Source organism: Watersipora subatra, chromosome 5 (genome assembly GCF_963576615.1).
Source record: "Watersipora subatra chromosome 5, tzWatSuba1.1, whole genome shotgun sequence".
Classification (NCBI taxonomy): Eukaryota; Metazoa; Bryozoa; class Gymnolaemata; order Cheilostomatida; family Watersiporidae; genus Watersipora; species Watersipora subatra.
In genome coordinates, this window is record NC_088712.1 from 8620807 (window position 1) to 8641401 (window position 20595).

The 20595-nt window shown below is 34.5% G+C and overlaps 2 protein-coding genes across 2 annotated transcripts in view; one reads left to right on the forward strand and one right to left on the reverse strand.

The window, feature by feature from the left end:
- Nucleotides 1-5199: 5199 nt before the first annotated feature.
- Nucleotides 5200-11735, reverse strand: LOC137397089 (trophinin-like). Its single transcript, XM_068083375.1, has 2 exons — nt 11712-11735; nt 5200-7251 (listed from the first exon to the last, which is right to left on the reverse strand). The coding sequence occupies exons 1-2, from the start codon at nt 11733-11735 to the stop codon at nt 5200-5202; spliced, it is 2076 nt and encodes a 691-aa protein (XP_067939476.1).
- Nucleotides 11736-12263: 528 nt separating this feature from the next.
- The window catches only part of LOC137397004 (uncharacterized), an 86840-nt gene continuing 78508 nt past the window's right edge, over nt 12264-20595 (forward strand). The window contains exons 1-2 of the mRNA XM_068083286.1: nt 12264-12281; nt 16345-16528. Of these exons, the coding sequence (XP_067939387.1) occupies nt 16353-16528 (176 nt within the window). The 5' untranslated portion in view covers nt 12264-12281; nt 16345-16352. The remainder of the gene's footprint in view (nt 12282-16344; nt 16529-20595) is intronic.

Consider the following 20595-nt stretch of genomic DNA (forward strand, 5'->3'; position numbering starts at 1 on the left):
AAATGTTCTAGATAGAGGTTGAGGATAAAAACATTGTAGACACATCATGAAGCAAAATCAGCAATTTATGGTAAAATGGTTGGCAGCAGGCCAATAACTAAACTTGTACATGGATGGCACTGGAAGGGTTAAGAGATTTTTGGCTTGACCAGGCTCTCAGCGCATAACCCCTTGCATCCAAAGAATCATGCCCCTACACAATCAAGCCACAAATCATATACGCTAATTCTGAATTCTTGGTACAGTCTCTATTATTGCGACAACCAACTTCTTTTTTTTACTGTTGAAAGAACTGACGCTTCACATTAGAGCAATCAGCATCACAATATAATCTACTCATACGTCATCGAGGCACTTGTCACAAAGGTTAATGCAGCAGTGAAACGGTTAATACATTTCATGGCAAAGACAGCCTTGCAACAGACTGCAGACTGATTTTGTACCAAAATTTGATTATAGTTTTTATAATTTAAAAATTTTCAACAAATATTTTTTGGTATTAGCAATTAGAAATTGCCATTTAGTGAATATCAATTGATAATCTGCACTTAGCAATGGTAAGTTAACAATTAGCAAATACAAGAATTATCAAATATACAATAAATACTTTTGTTCAAAATTTAAACTAGTCAATGTGGTATATGCTAGCTTATCATGGCAAGTCAGCTATGTCAAGAATATAAAATTCTAATGTGCTAAAACACTACGATTTTGTTGCTAACATCAATTGCAGCAAACCTATTTGTGTTTAACTGATCAGCCTTTTGATCAGACAACAACCATCGACGATAACAAAGGGCTGGTGGTTAGTAAGCGTGATTCAATAATGGTCATAGACGTATTCAGTTAAAGGAGCTATGGATTCTGCGAGATTTCAAGAACTTTCCATGTTTTAAACAGTTCTCAAACTAGAAATCAGTTACCTAAGCAACAAATATATTCTGTCACAGTGATATATTCCCAAAAGACTGCAGAATGAATATGCATGCACCCATGAGCTGCACTTAGCAAATGTTGAATTTATTAAAAGCTGTTTACAGAAAAACAAACAAAAGGAGTGAGCAACTCCAATTTATAGTTTTTTTAGACTAACTATACTGATGCAATTGTTACCTCCTAATAACAATAAATTTTTCCACCAAAAATATTAGGTACATAATATTAGATACATGAGTTATGAATAAAATTGGGAGTGAAGAATTTACCCTGCAGGTACTACTAGCAGCCTATCATGATAAGTTCAGCATGCAATCTGTCATAGTGCAGAATCAGGAAAGTACACTGTCATCCATAAGAGAGTTGTGGAAAATCCTCTGAAGGTTTGCGCAGCTGTCTTTTTGATTAGTTTACATATGTGTGTGCGCGTGCAAGCGCTGTCACGCACACACACATATGTAAACTTATGTTTGTGCGTGACGCACATATGTGTATGTGCATCACGCACATATGTGTGTGGGTATGTGCATGATGCACATATGCACACACAAATGTAAACTTAACACACATATATGTTAATTTTCATATGTGTGTGCGCGCAAGGGCGTCGCGAGCATGCTTGTTTGTCAAGATAGCAAAGCTCAAACATCAGGAGGTTTCAAGTAACAGTAAGTTGTGGAAGACATGAACAATGACTGAATCAAACAGTGATGAAAGTCAAACAAGCACTTTGTGTTGCTAGTCAACATAAATATTTTACACATTGCTTTAGTCACTTTTTATTGTGACACTTATTCCTCTATGAATATAGTAGCACATGCTTATCTTACGAAGATTGTAAACTAGTAACTACCCTGTAGGTGGTATTCTCCCAAAAGGAGTGAATGTGGATTATGATCATCTTTAGCATATGAAAAATAACTTATATGATGTTCAACTTTACCTGTGCATTGTATGGGTCCTTCCTGATAGTGTTTGGGAGACGTGAATGTAAATCCTTCATATTTTCTTAAGACAGCCCTATTTTTCAAAACACCTTTAGATCTCAGCGACTTATTCATTGTTAAACATAATTTGTTAATTATCCATCGACACATTTATTTTTTATGCATTTTTTTAATCCAATAACAATGTAGTATTTCAACACAATCTAGCTAAAGATTGCATACAATTTTATTGCTCCTGTAACAACTGTCAAAAATTTGACAGCTAAATAATATGGCATTGCTGTGCCTTTATTAGAAGTTAGATCATTCAAAAGTTATCTTACATTTAAAATATATTTTTCTCTGTCACTGTTACAAAGATATACTGTTCCATTGTCTCCAGAATCATATTGTATAAATCAACTATTAAATAGTTTTTCACCTTACAAAATATTGACTGCCAGCTTTCATCATCACATAAATTAACACTATAGTTTGTACCGCTTAGAGGCAATACAATTTTATGATACATTTTCAGGCAAATTCCAAAGCCAGCGACAAAATAGATACACATAATATGATCTGTTTTGTGAGCATAAAATTGCTTTGCTTGAATCGAAAGAGTAAGCTCAGATCTCATTTCAACATGAATTGTCAGATGATATGCCTCAGTTTGTTCATTAGCTAAGCATCTATATAAACATCATATTTGTAGACTCTATAGTGCCATAATTGGACTTGGCAATTAATCACAAACATTAAACAAATGTAACACTAGCGCTAATGTTCAAATGACTGCTACACAAACTTACTCCGTAATTAAAAGTATATATGCAGTTATCGTTACAAGGTCTTGATAGTCTTGTATCCGAGCTATCGAAATAAGGAGAAAATGATATGACCACCAATATTATTATGAACTCTCAAGAACCTCGTATCTAACTGTTCAAATACGTATGACACAACAACACTTCCTGTTTGACAGGCCGTATCAATGGTGATGTTATTTACGCTTACCAGTTGCAATGCCAACTTGTCATACTATTTGCTTGCACTTGCCAATAGGCTATTGCCTAAGTTCTTATATATAATTATTATTGCAGAAACTACCATCATTTTTAATTGACAATTTTATTTATAAAAATAGCATCTTCAGCACATTACAAAAACTAGACAAAAGCCACTCAAGAATGATAGGAGAGCAATGGTCATTCAACGACGTCCACAAATATTGCGAAGAACTATGCCAGCCAAACTGCACACTGAAGAAAATGTGTGCAAAAGTTAGAAATTGTCTAAGCTTAGAGGCAGTAGTATAACTAATCATAGCCCAGTGTACATGCACCACTTTACTAGACTATGACTGAGTGCAATGCAAGTCGGGTACAAAAGATATCTCTATTGACTTTTATACTCTGCTAATATCATTGATAAATTATAGGCTAGGCCTATTATCAATAGGAATACATTGTGTGAGCAGTTTCATCTCACACGTATGTTTCGTGGTTACTAGGAGGAAGCTGCTACTACTACACTTTACTGGGTGAGTGAAGAGATTTATTACTTCTATCCTAAACAGCTTATCTAATCAAATCATCATCATAGATTTTCATGAAGCATCTAAAGATTGTTATACTAACTCTGTAGGCGTCATCGGTAACAACGAACAAGAAAGATCTGCGATTGAACATATTCATAGCCGATAATTGGTTTAAGTGTATTACATTAATACACATTATATTCTATTAATTGTTATAGCAAGTTAATCTTTTTGTTTTGTTTATTGTTTAGCAAGTTTTAAAAGTAAGACATTTCTGGTTCATTTAAAATATCTTTGCAACTTGATCTTTTGTTATCTGTTTGAGTGAACTGGTTGAGATAATTGGACTACTACTAAAACAGACTTTTGCAGTTTTAGGTCTGCTAAATAATTCATTGCTGAAAATTGTCTCAATACGGTTTATTACCTACTAACAAATCTATGAGAATTTTGATAGAATTCAAGTAATATTTGATGGAATTAATTGATAAATCAAGCTTGCATTTTACATGTCGTACTGTTTATTCTTTGGTCAACTTTAAAATAGTAAATAATTGCTAATCATTACTGTTAGGTTAGATAGTTACATATCAATAGATATATTACATGTTGTTTTGTAGCTGTTGTTTCACTCCTGGGGTAATGACAGTTTTCTGCACGAGCCCTCAAGTAACAGAATCGTTGCTGGAAGTGAGCTGTTAGAGTTGAGCACACAATATCATAAGGTTTCTGAACATGATCTCCCAACTAAGCAAAATCAATTCTCTTTCAATTTTTACAAAAAAATGGTTAATCGCAGTATATCAAAATAAAGCTAAACCACAATCATTTGATGTGTTGTTATTATTTAGAATCGACCCTAAATTTTTCACAAGAATCAACAATTCACACATTAACAAAAACGAAACAGAAATTGAATATATTTTGTAAATTTGTGAAAAAGGTGCAAAAAAACCCTCATTTTTTTCTATTGTAACAAAACTTACAGGCATGACATAATATAAAATGTGGTAGTCTGAAATACCTCGAATATAGTTTAGACAAATTTCCGTATTAAAAACAATTAGGTTGCTGTTTGCAGCATTCTCTTTTATTTATCCCAAACTGGATATAAAAACTTTGAAAACTACAATGTCATGCTGTGTTATGTGAGTGAAAGAAAAAGTAACAGGTTGGTATTTTACTACAAAATTAAAACCTCTCTTTGTAAATTTATTGTGGAAAAGCTTTCAATAAATGGATTGCAGTTTTGATCTATGATCAACGTTTTAAAATAAGCACTTAGACAAGTCACAATAAAAACTGACCTTAATAATAGTATTACAGTAATGGGCAGCATACAAGCTAATCATATACTGATTACCAAGAGAACAGGTTAGCATTACACCAGTTAGCTAGAGTTATAATAAGGCTATAGTATGGGTTAGCATATGGAACCACTAGCATCGGCCATTGCAGTAGCTATAGCAATATCATGATGATCACAATATGTCAAAGCAAAGGCTCGTGCTATAGGGACGAGTCGAAGCAAAGGATGTCATTTTAGTGATCAGCAGAATATTATGAGAATCAGAGTTTGAGTGCTAAAGACAAGTATGAGCATATGCTAGCTCTAAAGCGTTAAAGTGAAGTATAAAACTACACTCTTAGAATGTTTAAGTAAACCATACATAATGTCGAGTAAAAGTCAAACATCTCAGAGCATCGACAGTTAGAAAATTACCATATTGAGTCATAGCACAGATTAGTACTTGTGTGAGAGGCATAGCACAGACTGGCACTTATGTGAGAGTCATATCACAGACTAGCACTTATGTCAGAGCCATAGCACAGACTAGCACTTATGTGAGGGTCATAGCACAGACTAGCACTTATGTGAGAGTCATAGAAAAGACTACCACTTATGTGAAAGTCATAGAAAAGACTAGCACTTATGTGAGAGTCATAAAACAGACTAGCATTTATGTGAGAGTCATAGCACAGACTAGCACTTATGTGAGAGTCATAGCACAGACTAGCACTTATGTGAGGGTCATAGCACAGACTAGCACTTATGTGAGAGTCATAGAAAAGACTACCACTTATGTGAGAGTCATGGAAAAGACTAGCACTTATGTGAGAGTCATAAAACAGACTAGCATTTATGTGAGAGTCATAGCACAGACTAGCACTTATGTGAGAGTCATAGCACAGACTAGCACTTATGTGAGGGTCATAGCACAGACTAGCACTTATGTCAGAGCCATAGCACAGACTAGCACTTATGTGAGGGTCATAGCACAGACTAGCACTTATGTGAGAGTCATAGAAAAGACTACCACTTATATGAGAGTCATAGAAAAGACTAGCACTTATGTGAGAGTCATAAAACAGACTAGCATTTATGTGAGAGTCACAGCACAGACTAGCACTTATGTGAGAGTCATAGCACAGACTAGCACTTATGTGAGGGTCATAGCACAGACTAGCACTTATGTGAGAGTCATAGAACAGACTAGCATTTATGTGAGAGTCATAGCACAGACTAGCACTTATGTGAGAGTCATAGCACAGACTAGCACTTATGTGAGAGTCATAGCACAAACTAGCACTTATGTGAGGGTCATACCACAGAGTAGCACCTATGTGAGAGCCATAGAACAGTCTAGCATTTTTGTGAGGGTCATATAACAGACTAGCACTTATGTGAGGGTCATAGAACAGACTAGCACTTATGTGAAGGTCATAGAACAGACTAGCATTTATGTGAGGGTCATACCACAGACTAGCACTTATGTAAGAATCATAGCACAGACTAGTACTTATGTGAGAGTCATAGAACAGACTAGCACTTATGTGAGAGTCATAGCACAGACTAGCACTTATGTGAGGGTCATAGCACAGACTAGCACTTATGTGAGAGTCATAGAAAAGACTACCACTTATGTGAGAGTCATGGAAAAGACTAGCACTTATGTGAGAGTCATAAAACAGACTAGCATTTATGTGAGAGTCATAGCACAGACTAGCACTTATGTGAGAGTCATAGCACAGACTAGCACTTATGTGAGGGTCATAGCACAGACTAGCACTTATGTCAGAGCCATAGCACAGACTAGCACTTATGTGAGGGTCATAGCACAGACTAGCACTTATGTGAGAGTCATAGAAAAGACTAGCACTTATGTGAGAGTCATAAAACAGACTAGCATTTATGTGAGAGTCACAGCACAGACTAGCACTTATGTGAGGGTCATAGCACAGACTAGCACTTATGTGAGAGTCATAGAACAGACTAGCATTTATGTGAGAGTCATAGCACAGACTAGCACTTATGTGAGAGTCATAGCACAGACTAGCACTTATGTGAGAGTCATAGCACAAACTAGCACTTATGTGAGGGTCATACCACAGAGTAGCACTTATGTGAGAGCCATAGAACAGTCTAGCATTTTTGTGAGGGTCATATAACAGACTAGCACTTATGTGAGGGTCATAGAACAGACTAGCACTTATGTGAAGGTCATAGAACAGACTAGCATTTATGTGAGGGTCATACCACAGACTAGCACTTATGTAAGAGTCATGCCACAGACTAGCACTTATGTGAGAGTCATAGAACAGACTAGCACTTATGTGAGAGTCATAGAACAGACTAGCACTTATGTGAGAGTCATAGAACAGACTAGCACTTATGTGAGAGTCATAGTACAGACTAGCACTTATGTGAGAGCCATAGCACAGACTAGCACTTATGTGAGGGTCATAGAACAGACTAGCACTTATGTGAGGGTCATAGAACAGACTAGCACTTATGTGAGAGTCATAGCACAGACTAGCACTTATGTGAGGGTCATAGAACAGGCTGCCCTTGTAGTGATGAGGTGAAATAATTGAAACAGTTTCAAAAAGATTATTGCTATTCAGTAACTAATATACTTGTCAGATGGAAAAAAATAACTTGCAGAATTAAATGTTAAAGATTATATTGAAAGCGAATTTAGGGAACTTACAATTACCTAAAGGTTGACTTGCAACAACATTCACATTACAGTTATTTGGCATCAAAATATTCATTATGTCTTACTCTGTTGTGATGTGAGTGCCAAATATGTAGAAATGTGATTACAAGCTCTTAAAAGCACAAAGACGAAACGAAAGAAAAACGTAAGAACAACAGACATAGTTATATTGAATGCGTGAAGTATATTTGTGAAAATATTTCGACGTACAAAGTTGCAAGAAAGTGTAAACAGAAACCATCTCTCGCAACTATATCACATTTGAGCCGTTTTGGAAAGGGAATCCAAACTACGGCGGTCTTGTGTGGCTGCGATTTTCTGTTCGTTTTTGAGCTTTTAAGAGCTTGTAATCACCTTTCCACATGTTTTGCACCTACAACACAACAGAGTAAGACATGGTGAATGTTTTCATATCAAATAACGGTAATGTGAATTTTGTTGCAAGTCAACCTTTAAAGGTTGACTCGCAACAAAATTCACCTTACAGTTATATGGTATCATAAAATTCACCATGTCATACTATTTCGTGTTGTAGGTGCAAAATATATGGGAATGTGATTACAAGCTCTTAAAAGCTAAAAAACGAACAGTTAATCGCAACCACACGAGACCGCCGTAGTTTGGATTCGCTTTCCAAAACAGCTCAAATGGAACGTAGTTGTTACAGAAGGGTTTCTGTTTACACTTTCATGCGATCTCATTTGTCGAAATATTTTCACAAAAATACTTCACACACTCAATAAAACCATGTCTATTGTTTTTACACATCTATTTCATCATGGTAACGCTGTTACTTTTAGCACTGATATCTTTTAACTTACCGTAAAAAATCGTTAAACATTTTAACCTTAGCTCGAAGGAGTACATATCATTGTCTGATAATCATGACGAGCCTGTTAGTTACCTGTGATAATCGAAAAGTGCTGCAAAAATTATTTTTCAAAGTATTGGGTCACATGATCAGATTACGACTTGACGATTAGTCCAAACTGAAATAAAACTGTAAAGTAGCGAGCATCTATATTTGATACGGGGTCTTCGGTAAAACCCGAAGTGTTTGTCATAAACTAGTGCTACGATAAGTTTTATATTAAGCTTTTTATTGGCCTTTCAATTCACGTGAGAACATCGCGTGACAAGACAATAACCAAAGTGTAATGAATACGTCAGATAAATAAAGAGATTCCGATCCATGGCGGTTTTTCGTTTTTGAGCTTTTAAGAGCTTGTAATCACATTTCCACGTATTTGGCACCTACAACACAACAGAGTAAGACATGGTGAATCTTTTGATATCAAATAACTGTAATGTGAATTTTGTTGCAAGTCAACCTCAAGCAATGACTATAAAACAGTCTGACAATAGATATATGTGCAATAACTTTTTGTAGTGCACTTCAGCATACATTGTAACAATGAATGCTTACTAGTCATTCTATGTAACAACATGTATATAGAACTATACGTGTGTTATTAGGTAGACATCAAGATTAAACTAGCAAACCGTACCGAAGCCAGAAAACCGACAAACCTGACTAAATACAAACTCATAATATTTTATTGTTTGTTCTGTTGTTAATAATCATTCTGGCTAAAACTAAAAAAGTTCATACTATTGTAAAAACTCGTAAAAAAAACGTTTACAGTAGTATCATATCTATTGAGCAATTGTTCATCATCATTTCATGACTCACAATGTGCTAGAAAGTTATGATTAGTATCATAAAATTTTTCATATGCATCACAATCATTTAAGACCTACCAACAAACAAATCATTTCATTTTTTTCGCGATACCATGCTAATAAAGTTTGTTATTATAACGAAGAAATTTGATAAAGATATTTGAGAATTGTTACAAATGGAAGGCAAATTTTCGGTATAATATCATGCACAAGAGTTAATTTGATTGGTTCACACTGTTACATAAAAAAAAGCTTTTGTAAACAAAGCCATGTGAATGCTGGAATTCCGGTCAAAAGGAATTCTGATACACCCTACGCCAGCTATGGCAAAATGGTGGAGCTAGACCCAGATGCGGATCTCCATAGTATTTTTGGGAATCTTTTAAATTGGCTGTCAAATATATAGTTGAAGTAATTTTTTAATAGTTTGCTGTCAAAAAGATTTTTGTAAACTTTTCATAGAATTTTTGTAAATTTATTGTTTTCAACAATAAACTTTGTGAAAACCAATAATATAAAATGACTCACAAATACTCCTACTGATGAACTTTAAGAGTTGCTACAAGTAGCAAAAATCTAGGTTTTGATAGTACTGTAAAGTCAAAGCTCGCTCATATCATTTTTTTGACTGATATCACACCTATTTATTACAACATATTCATACAGTGATTTTTAGTCAAAATATGTATATAAATAAAGTATTTTAAAATTGTATTTGACGCTTTGTTTTAAACTGTACACAAATAATTACATGTTTATATATGATATGAAAGAAAAATGTGCATTTTCAGGACGTTGTGTATCTTTAATCGGTCAGATTTGGCTGCAGCGGATCAAGACCAATATCATTTAACCTTCATTGTCCTACGCTATGCCATAAAACTGATTGTTCGAGTTCAAAGGGTTAAATTAATTAATAACAGCAACTAAGTTTAAGCAACTGTGATATCTCATTTCCTACAGTACACAAGAATAATAAATAAACACCTTAATATTAACAAATATGAAATCTGCTCAGTGGCAGTTTAAGACTCACTACGGTGCATATTAACAACCTAACCACAGATCTTTCAAAAGTGTTAGCCTTAGACGCTTGATAAAGTACCTGCCACTCTACCGTAAACTAGCACTTGTAGATAATGAATTTGGGATACAAATCTTATTTCACGTTATCTTGAAAATCTGCTAACAATAATATAATAAAATATGCTGGTCACTAAACAAACAAAAATATGTAAACAAACCAACATTTGAGTGACATTATCTACAACATTGGCTAGACAAGTATGTACATGGATATTTAAACAGAGTGATATCCTTTGAGCAAACGAAACAGCCTGTATTTGTAATATGTAACTATATAATGTGTATTGTGTTCTACTGGGTGAAATAGGTTTAATTTTACATACTAAATGGTGATACCAGCTGTCAGAAGTAACGTATTTACTATTTATTACAGTTATGTTGTATATATTAATTCTGTCTAGTCTGATCCCGGATGTTTTGGTACGCAGTTATGCTTTCATCTCTCTCATCCTGGAATAATCGGGATACCAAGTTGGTGCGGCTTACACATAGTCTAATAACTGTCTGGTAATGACATAAGAAAAATAATTATTTTACTCCTATGATAGGTCTCTTTAGGAATTTAACCTTAGGTTCTACAGTATGGGTCTGTATGGCTCTACACTCTTTTTATTCACATTTTAAAAAGCACCAGGCTGCGAGCCGTTTTCAGTCATTTGTTTGGCTATTAGTAAATATGAAAAGTTGATATTAATTTGCCTCTAGCATTGCTATTTGCTATGGTGATGAAACTTTTTCAGTTGATGGCAGATATAAAGATCGAGACATTTTGTATGATCATTCAAAAGAACAAGGTTATTACAAATCCTAGTGACTAATGGATATGAAATAATTTAGCTGACCACAATATTTTTATATCTTTTCCAAAATAAAACCAAAACTGTCATTCGAGTAAAAGAGATTGCAAGATTTATAGCCAGTTACAGTTAGATTGATGATTTATTCTCTGTATATGTATTTTCGTCTGTCAAATTACTCCCGTATTTGTTTTTATGAGGTAGGAATAACAACCCGCCCATGGAACTAGGAGTAGTAGTTGTCATATTATTAGTAAAATCAGCTGCAAGCGGGAAACCAGAAATAAAACGATCCCTTACATTTATCATTGCATTTAGGAGAGGGTGTAGATACGTTAGGACTGGCTGACCATGGACCAACAGCCTCAAAAGGATCATGATAGCGATCAAGACATGGACATAGACATAGCACACACATAGTACCGAAGCATACTGGGCGTGATTTGCGATTAATGACTTTGCCTAAATGTGTTTACTTGTAAATCTGAGAATAGGTCAATAAGTAAAATTACTAATTTTAATCTTTTAACACCGCTGTCAATAATGTCAGGTAAGATGGGATAACTCTGCTAACTGTTCAATTGCAGTTGTTGTGCTAATCTTGCTATATCTCTTAATGTAAAGATATTTTGCAGTGACTTTTTATGAGCTTACTTAAAACACAATTACGCAGTATCTGATAAAATTTCATTGTGATGTCACATTTTGAACAATCATACCACTCTTGCCAAGCTTTGCATACATGAAGCTCAGTACGAAGTCTCATGTCATATTCGTGATTTTGTGTAGGGTTCAGAAAACATTGATAATTAAACATGCATTAGAATCTTGTCGGAAAATATGTCAGTTTTCTAATGCAAAAAACTAGAGCAAAGTCTAACAATCCTGGACCAAGTCATCACAGTTTTAATGCATATCTGGGTTGATATTGAAATTGCATGAAAAAATCAATTATTTATAGCAGGACAGTCCATCCATTCATAGCACCGGTAGAAAGGGTTATAGCATTTGTGGTGAACACACCGGTTGCTTGGATGTAATTACAAAATCAAGCGCTGTCAAGTACTACACTATAGAGTACAGAACTGAATTCATTACAAGCTAGCTTAAAAGTTTTCTATCAGAGCTTTTGTTGTCTTTGTGCAATGATCCGTAGCTAGCCTAGGCTCATTTATCTTGCACATGTAATCTGACAGAGTCCGAAGTGTATTAGTCTCTAAGGCTAATTCAATAAATCATTATCAAAGCAGTTTCATTTCATACGTATGTTCCGCTGCTACTAGAAAGAAGCTAACGCAACTAAACTGTGCTGGTGAGTAAAGTTATTTTTAACTTATATCATAAACCATTGTACAAATTATAAAGATAGAAATACTCAATACTTAAAGAAACTGCTGCCTAGGTGTTAATGCAATGAAAGACTACTGGCAGTGCATAGAAATTAGTTGTGAGTTTGTCTAACAAATATTCTGGAGCCGTTGTTTATTTGGATCTTATGCAATGAGTTGACAAAGCAACAATAGTGTTTCCAGTTATGAAGCTCTAGCGTTAAATCGTAATGCTTTAGGTTGTAACACGAAAGAGATCATTAATTCTGAAGCTTTAAGTGAGTAATCAGACTTTAAACATTTCTGCTTAAATTTATAAAAAGTAAATAATGTGAGACTACTATTCTCTGATTAGTAAGTCAAATATGTAATGCTTATAATATAGTTGCCAGCTCCAATGTGAAAGATGGTTTATAAGAGGTAATTAAAATGATAAAAACTTTAAAGAAAGCATAATGAGCTACAAACTAATTTATCAAAGCCTGTACTGTTTAATGTAATGTTCACATATGAAGTAATGGCTTTGATTGTACTGAGCAGACTGATGATAGTTTGCAATTAGCCCCTTTTCTAGAGTAAATAAATGTGTATAGTATTTAAACTAACAATTGTGATGCATAGTTTCTCTTCTTAGACGCCAACTTCTGCAGTCAAACTTCGAGATAGAAAGATCTGCCTCACAGTTTTGTCAAAACTGTCTTCGGCTGATACAATTGACATATTTTCAATGTACTCAGATTGTTGACAATCTATTTGGCAGTGATTACATATAGGCCTACTGTAGCATTAAAGATGTAGTTGCGTCAAAAATGAAATTAGGACCCATAAAAGGCTAAAAAATCAGCTACAATTTGATGCCATTTTTGTCTTTGTAGACTAACCCTGTCCAGAGATAAATGCGTTTGAATGAGGCCCTCTTTTAAAAAGCTCACGTTCCAGCGGGGACCAATTTCGTGACGTCACTAGCTTGTTTTCTGAAACGAAACCACGAGCGATAAATATGAGGTCGCTTCGTTAGCCAATCACGATCGCGAAATTTTTATATAAACTGTAATAAATGTTATCACTCGTAAAACGCGTTGTCTGTGATCTCGAAGATTCTCATCGCTAGAGAATTCATGCTCATCGTTACTGATTCAACGCGTTTCAACAATTACTAAGTTATACATAGTTTTAAAATGGCTTCAAGTTCGAGCGACCGCTACTCAGAGTTATCTGAGCAACGTTTAGTAAAAGATTAGAGTAGACAGCCTATGGCCAAAGCTGACAGGCGTCAGCAGCGTTTTGCTGCAGAAGAAGACAGAATGGAGGTAAATTAACTTAGAGTCTTCTATACTTTAGTAAATGTAATATATTTTATAGTCATAAATACATATACTAATTAATAAAATGATAATTCTTTGCTATCTCCAATCATCGTTTCATAGCTTATCTGCCGTTTTAACTAGCTATATTTTTTTCGAATTTTCTTTGGTAAATTAGAGTCATGATTACAAATTATTTTCACACGTAGGAAGTGGGTAAAATCGATTGATCATTGCAAATCTTTAATTTCCAGAACCAAAGCTTCGAATCGTTGGCTTGGCGTACTTGTGCCTTTATTAAATGTTTATTCGTTTTTAAAATTACACTCGCAATCTATTTAACTCCCAATTTGGAAGCTGTCAATAGATACGCTTTAGAATGACATATCTATGAATGACATATTTATTGCATCTACTTTGTTTACATTTACTTGTTTTACTGATTACAGAATGTTTATGTCGTCCCACCAGCCGAAGAAGCTTTGTCAGTGTGGAAACTGCTATAAAGGAGAAAGCAAGACTTGAATGCGTGCTGGATGATGTTTTGTTTGAGTTTGTTGCAGTAAATGAATTTGTCTTATTGTATCAGCTAATACTATGTGAGTGGCCACGACTTGATGAATATTTTTAATAAAAGCTTTATGCCGAGATGAAAATATTTTTGCTTGTAAAAATTATATAATAAAATAATATTGTTGAAGATAATGCAAAACATGATTTGCAGAATATTGTAGTGAATCGGATATGGTATATGGGTGTCCGCAGAACTGGAGAATGTGAGTTCAAATCCAGTTTGCAGCAGACTTCTCATCCTTAAAACTCTATCCCTGTCTATATTCTTTTCAAAGAGGTGGCTTGCTAGTAGTAAGAAACTAGTAAGAAACTAGTACGTAGGCAATAGGTAATAGGCGACATAATGTGGGCGCGGCTTATGGGAGGCTGTATATCGATTATATGGGTAGCTGCAGAACTGTGCTGATACAAAGACCGCGTTCTACATAAAGTGACTAGACAGAATTACCGTAGACCGGTAGAATTGGTAGTCGGTACCCAAATGTTTACACAACATTTGGAGAAAGTGAGTAGAACAAACTTTCAATTTTCGTTATTTGAGGCCTTTTAAACATTCATAATAATGCATCTGTAGCAGGATTTAAAATTTTATTCTAGCCAACACGAGCAAATACAAAATAAGATATATGCCAATAGAGCCGCGTAAGACTAGACTTTTATCGCAAATAGCCGATGTGAATACGAGAGATAGAGAGAGGTTGCCAAACGCGTGACATCATTTTTGGCGAGGCTGGGCACGTTTTTGTGGCCTGAGCGTTTTTACGGTGATCAGATTTTTTCGGTTTTAATCTTCAAATATCTTGGCAATGCGATCGCGTAACACAACAAACAACATATCAACTGATAGAGAAAAAAAAATGCTTTCTTTTAAGATCAACTTAAATTTTGACGCAACTACATCTTTAATCATCTACACACTAGCCAAGTATACATCCACTACTGACAATGCCTGTCTCATGCCAAGACTAATGTAGTCCATCTAGCGAGGATAAACTGGTCCTTGATGAAGTTACACTGATAACTGAGTTCAGAGTTGTGGGAGTGATGAGTTGATTGCTGATAATGTGTAATTACCACACATTCAGAACTCAAACAGTTTTTCTGATAAAGCTTTTAGCAAACATTACTTCTAATTTTTTATTTTATGTACCTCTTTCTCTTAACATCAGAATTTGACATGCAATAATATCTATCATGTTATTATTTTTATTGACAAAAAGAAGCTCTTGAAGCTGGTATTCACATCAAATTATTCAGGAGTTTTGATGTGAATACTTAATTTTATGTGTCTTGATTAATTTTAAACTATAAACTACAAGTAAAATTGAGTCAAGCAGGCTATGATATAGAAAATTAACAAATAATTGTAAAAGTATAAGCTAAATTGTAAAAAAATACTAAACTAATCGTGAATACTAGAAGCATTTTTGCAACTTCACCTTTAGAGACAAACAAACAGAAAAGTAGACCTGGCAGCTCATGAGTTTTGTGATAGAATGAAAAATAAAAACAATGAGCAACTTGCTATAACCTACCTTAATTTTAGTTCATGCTGATGTAATTTTGATGGATTTGTAATATTAAATATTGTTTGCAATTGGCAATGCTCATTTTTCTTTCCTATCACTTACTAATTTTAAAACTGTAGAGACTATTATGCGCATCAAAACAAACCATCCCTTGAGGGTTACATCATAATGGCTTATTACTTACTAGTTAATCTAAAGAATGGTAATAAAATACAGGGTAATCTGCATGCAGAAGAACTAATAGTAATAGTTAAAACTGATTACATTACACAGTTTGATTATTTATAGTTGTGGTTAACTGTTGGTAGATGTGAAGAGTGTTGCCTTGATATTCGCTGTTTCCTGTTGCAAGGGTTGAGCCAATTAGACTCAATTTACTACATGACTTGTTTTCTGTATCGAGACACATCAGTAATGGAATTTTTTTTTCAGAATTATTAATGAAATAGTGTGTTTGAAAATACAATTAAATAAAGAATGGTAATGGAGATATAAAAATGTATAAATATAATCTGGTCAAAACTCGAGTTGCCAGTTGCAAAAGCTATTCAAGACAAGCAAAAATGTAGACAAATTTGTGTTTACTATTTATTAAACCATGTAATTCACTTTGGGTACAGATATTAAACTCATATTTGTAGTTCTTGTTATGGCTGCCATGGAAGAGATTGTGCCACCTGCCATAGAATGTGGTTTCTGTTTGAGACAAGGAGTTGCATTACCTAACCCTCGTCAACTCACCTGCAACCATGTACATTGCCTGGAATGTCTGACTGGCTTCTATGATGAGAATTACATTCTAGTGTGTCCATGGGAAGACTGCAGGTATGTTGCTAGGTAACGGTGTTTGTTTCATGTTTGGAAGCTGGTCAATATTTGATTTAAATAATATCTTGGTACGAATATTAAAATTAAAGTCTTCTTCATAAATATTCTCTTGATCTGGCTTTGTGATATTTTGTAAAGAAAATATTCTCATAAGGCTCATGTGTAGGCATTGTTAGCACATTAAAGATTTGCTAGGAATCCGTCAATGAGCGCAAAAGGCTTACAGCTAGCGCCAGCTAAATCCAGACATTTCACATATTGACTAAGAACTGAAACTTATAATAATATTATCAGCTTCACTTCTTAGCCCGGCCCGAGGCGTTGAGTTTATATTATGAGCTCAGGCTGGGCCGCTGGACAAACTTATCAATTTACTGAATAGGACACCTAGCTAAAACTAAGGCAACACCCCTGATAAGATATCAATCAAGTGTAGTGAAATGATCTTAGTCACGTACACAATACACAATACACAATACACTATAGTAGAGCTATAGTTACACACTTTACTTCAGTTGGGGAACATGCTCAATTTTATAGAATCACAAGGACTTGAATATTCATATGTGCAAAGAGTGAAAAGGAATAATCTTGAAATCATAAAGCACTGATTAGTATTATTTTTCCTTGTTTTTGATTGATCAAGCATAGACAGCAAGATGACAGAGTCAAGCGCTAGATTCATGTTAATTTATCCCACAATGTATAGTTATTATCAAAGCAGTGAAAAGTTTGTATATCATATTTGTTGCTTGAAGGGTTACTCACTTCCAATTTGGAAATATTCATTACAAAGTACAGACATTATTTCTTCAACTTAAGATTTAGTTTGTTGCTTTAGATGATTTGATTGCCAGGATGTTTTAAGATAAGAATTGACACAATCAATTGTGGTTAGGAGGCTCATGAAAAAATTATTTCTCCTAAAATAATATATGCGGTCACATTTCTTATTTGTAGCCTTTGTTGTGACGTCGACTTCTATGTTCAAGTGGCAGTCGCTATTGACATATACTTGCTATATACGTATATATTTCTCAAAGTCTGTCGAGGTGGCACAGCTAGTTATTTTATATTTGCTCTCTATTGTTGTACTATGAATTCCAATATAGCTTCTGAAAGATTGCTATAGATTTTTCACATGGTTTAGCATTAGGCTGGTTAGAATAGGTCATATTGCCTTTCGCCAAATGCTGAGTAAGCATAGAAGTGCTACATTTCACTTATAAACATTACGAGTGCTGAAATCCTTTGTGGAGTTCTGACATCACTTTCCTATGAGTGTTGTAACTGCGATGAAGTTTTGTTGCTTTTGAAATTGCTGCTACTGTTTTGAAGTTTTAATCTTAAAATCTTTTGGTTGTCAGATCAGATAGAAAAAAAAAAATTTCAAAATATGGATCTCAAAGTTAGTCTTTCCATCCGTTCGAGTGTACAGTGACAGCGGCAAAGTTTTAGGAATGAAAAATTTGCAATGCACTTGTTTTGAAATTGAATTTTCCAATTCTACAAACAGGCCTTACTTCAAGAGACTACACTAAAACTGGCTATACTATTGGACATAGCTGTGCGCATACTTACTACAGATACTGATATATCATGTTTTTATGCTAAATACTTCAACTAGCATTACGCTAGTTTTATGCCAAAATTGTTGGCTGGAAGGAAAACTTAACTCACATGGTCAGCAAGACTATCGTAATCAATATAAAACTAGAATAGGCACTGCAGCCTGTACAGAATGAATTACATGAAAATAAACACAGTACACAGAAATAAACACAGTACACAGAAGTAAACACAGTGCACAGAAATAAACACAGTACACAGAAATAAAAACAGTATACAAAAATAAATGCAGTACACAGAAATAAACACGGTACACAGAAATAAACATGGTACACAGAAATAAACACAGCACACAGAAATAAACCCAGCACACAGAAATAAAAACAGTATACAAAAATAAACGCAGTACACAACAATAAATACAGCACACAGAAATAAACACAGCACACAGGAATAAACGGTTTCATTTATAAGTTTGAAAGGGAAAAGTTGTATATGCTGTATACATTGATTAAAACAAATTTTCTCTGCTAAAACATTTATAGTATGTAATACATATGCGTATTATTTAAAATTTGACATGACTTAACATTTAGGGCTTGAAAATGCAACTGGCAGTGCGCATATTTTGCTTAGTCAGCCTATGGTCTGCATTTCAGGTTGAAAAGATCTGTTTTAGCACACCAAGAATTCTCAGATGTTGCCATTTTAAAAAGCTGTCCCAAAAAGAAAACTAATTCTCTTTAGCAGGGTGATGCTTGCACATGCTAGCTAAACGCAAATCATAAATTTATACTAGCAATCAAGACTATAGGTGTTTATCTGCACAAAGATGGTTGTTTCATGTTTTGAAGCAAGCAAAGTTTGCGTATTATATTTAATTACCACAAACTCTCTATACAAGTATTTTATTAAAACAGTCTTAACTACGATTATGACCTGAAATTTGTTAGATGCTTGAAAACTGTCAAAATTTCAGCAAATAGTTATTGTCAGTCTAATAAGTATTAGCTGAAATTTTAATCCAAACACATGAAAGGCAGCAGCTGGCAGCAGCTGAATACAAACACTTATCTACAGAGTCTACAAATATTTACGGCTGGGCGGTTTTGGGCACCAACTGTATACCGAGACCACACCTGTTTAAACCGATACCGTACCGCATACCGACATTGAGAGAACAACTCCCAAAAACATACGGTTCAATTTACACACCAACAATTACCGCAAAATAAGACAAACCGCATGATTTTTTGGGAGTTGTGTTCTACCTACCATTGCTACGCAGCACTAGCCAGGTCTACTTGAGTACAGGGTCCCCGTGTACAAGGGATGGCATTTAGGTTGCACCATCCACCTGTTGGTTCATTCCACCACTCTTAACTTCAAAGTTGGATATTGTGTATTCTTTATTTTAGGCAAGCGTGTAGAAAGCGAGCATAGAATACAAAATCACAGACACACATAAAATCATGTACCATGTTTGTTGAGAATAAAGCCGGCTCTTCAGCAATGAACGACAATTTATTTTATTTATATATGTAATTCCAAATACCGTATATAAAACAACATTCAACTTGACAGCGTTTGCTGCAATCCTACATACATCTACAAATAAATTGTGTGCTTATTAATAAATAACATGGAAGAAGTAAGCAGTGTGATTTCTACATCTAATCTAGTGTATCAAAGCATTGCCAAACATCGGATTTCGATGATGTCGGTGTTAAAACTTCCAAATCTGCATCTTCGGTAGATTTCAATGATGATTATGTCGGTGATAAAAACCCAAAATCAGCATCCTCGGTGTCTTCACCTACCAATGATGACAAAAATCAATTAAAGTACGAACTACAAAGAAAACAAAAACATAAAATATAGAGCAGTCCGCGAACGTGAGGAGAGTGAGCAGCGAAGAGTACAATTTTGCAAGCAACAATGTCTATACCAGTAATTGTCATTCTAAATGCTTTGAACAATGTCTATATCATAAAATTTTGTTCTTGAGAGCTTCAAAGAAATAACGCACATTATTAAAGTAATATATTTTATTTAAGTTCAGGTGGTTAGTTAAGTGCAGACTGGAAACAAAACTCTTAATGATAAGGAACTAATTATTACAATTAAAAAGATAATGCAACTGACAAAGTGTATGGTTTGGAAATTATCATTGACAGTCATAACAAACACGAAAATTTTGAGTTGGAGTCTTGAATAAATAATATTCTCATTAATTCTGCTGCCTAGCTAGTATTTCCTCTCCATTTAGATTTATAAAAAAATAGTACAGACACTAAAACTGCAATAACTGGCAAGTCAATGTTCACGGATGTCCATCTGATTAGCATCAATCTTTATTGAATCAAAAATAAAAAAAATGATCCGCACCCATGCATACGATAGATTTAGACTTAGAGATTAGAATAAAAAATCAAATGCCTCCTAGCCATACCAACTAATGCACCAAGTACCGACACAAACCTTAAGTGTGACTA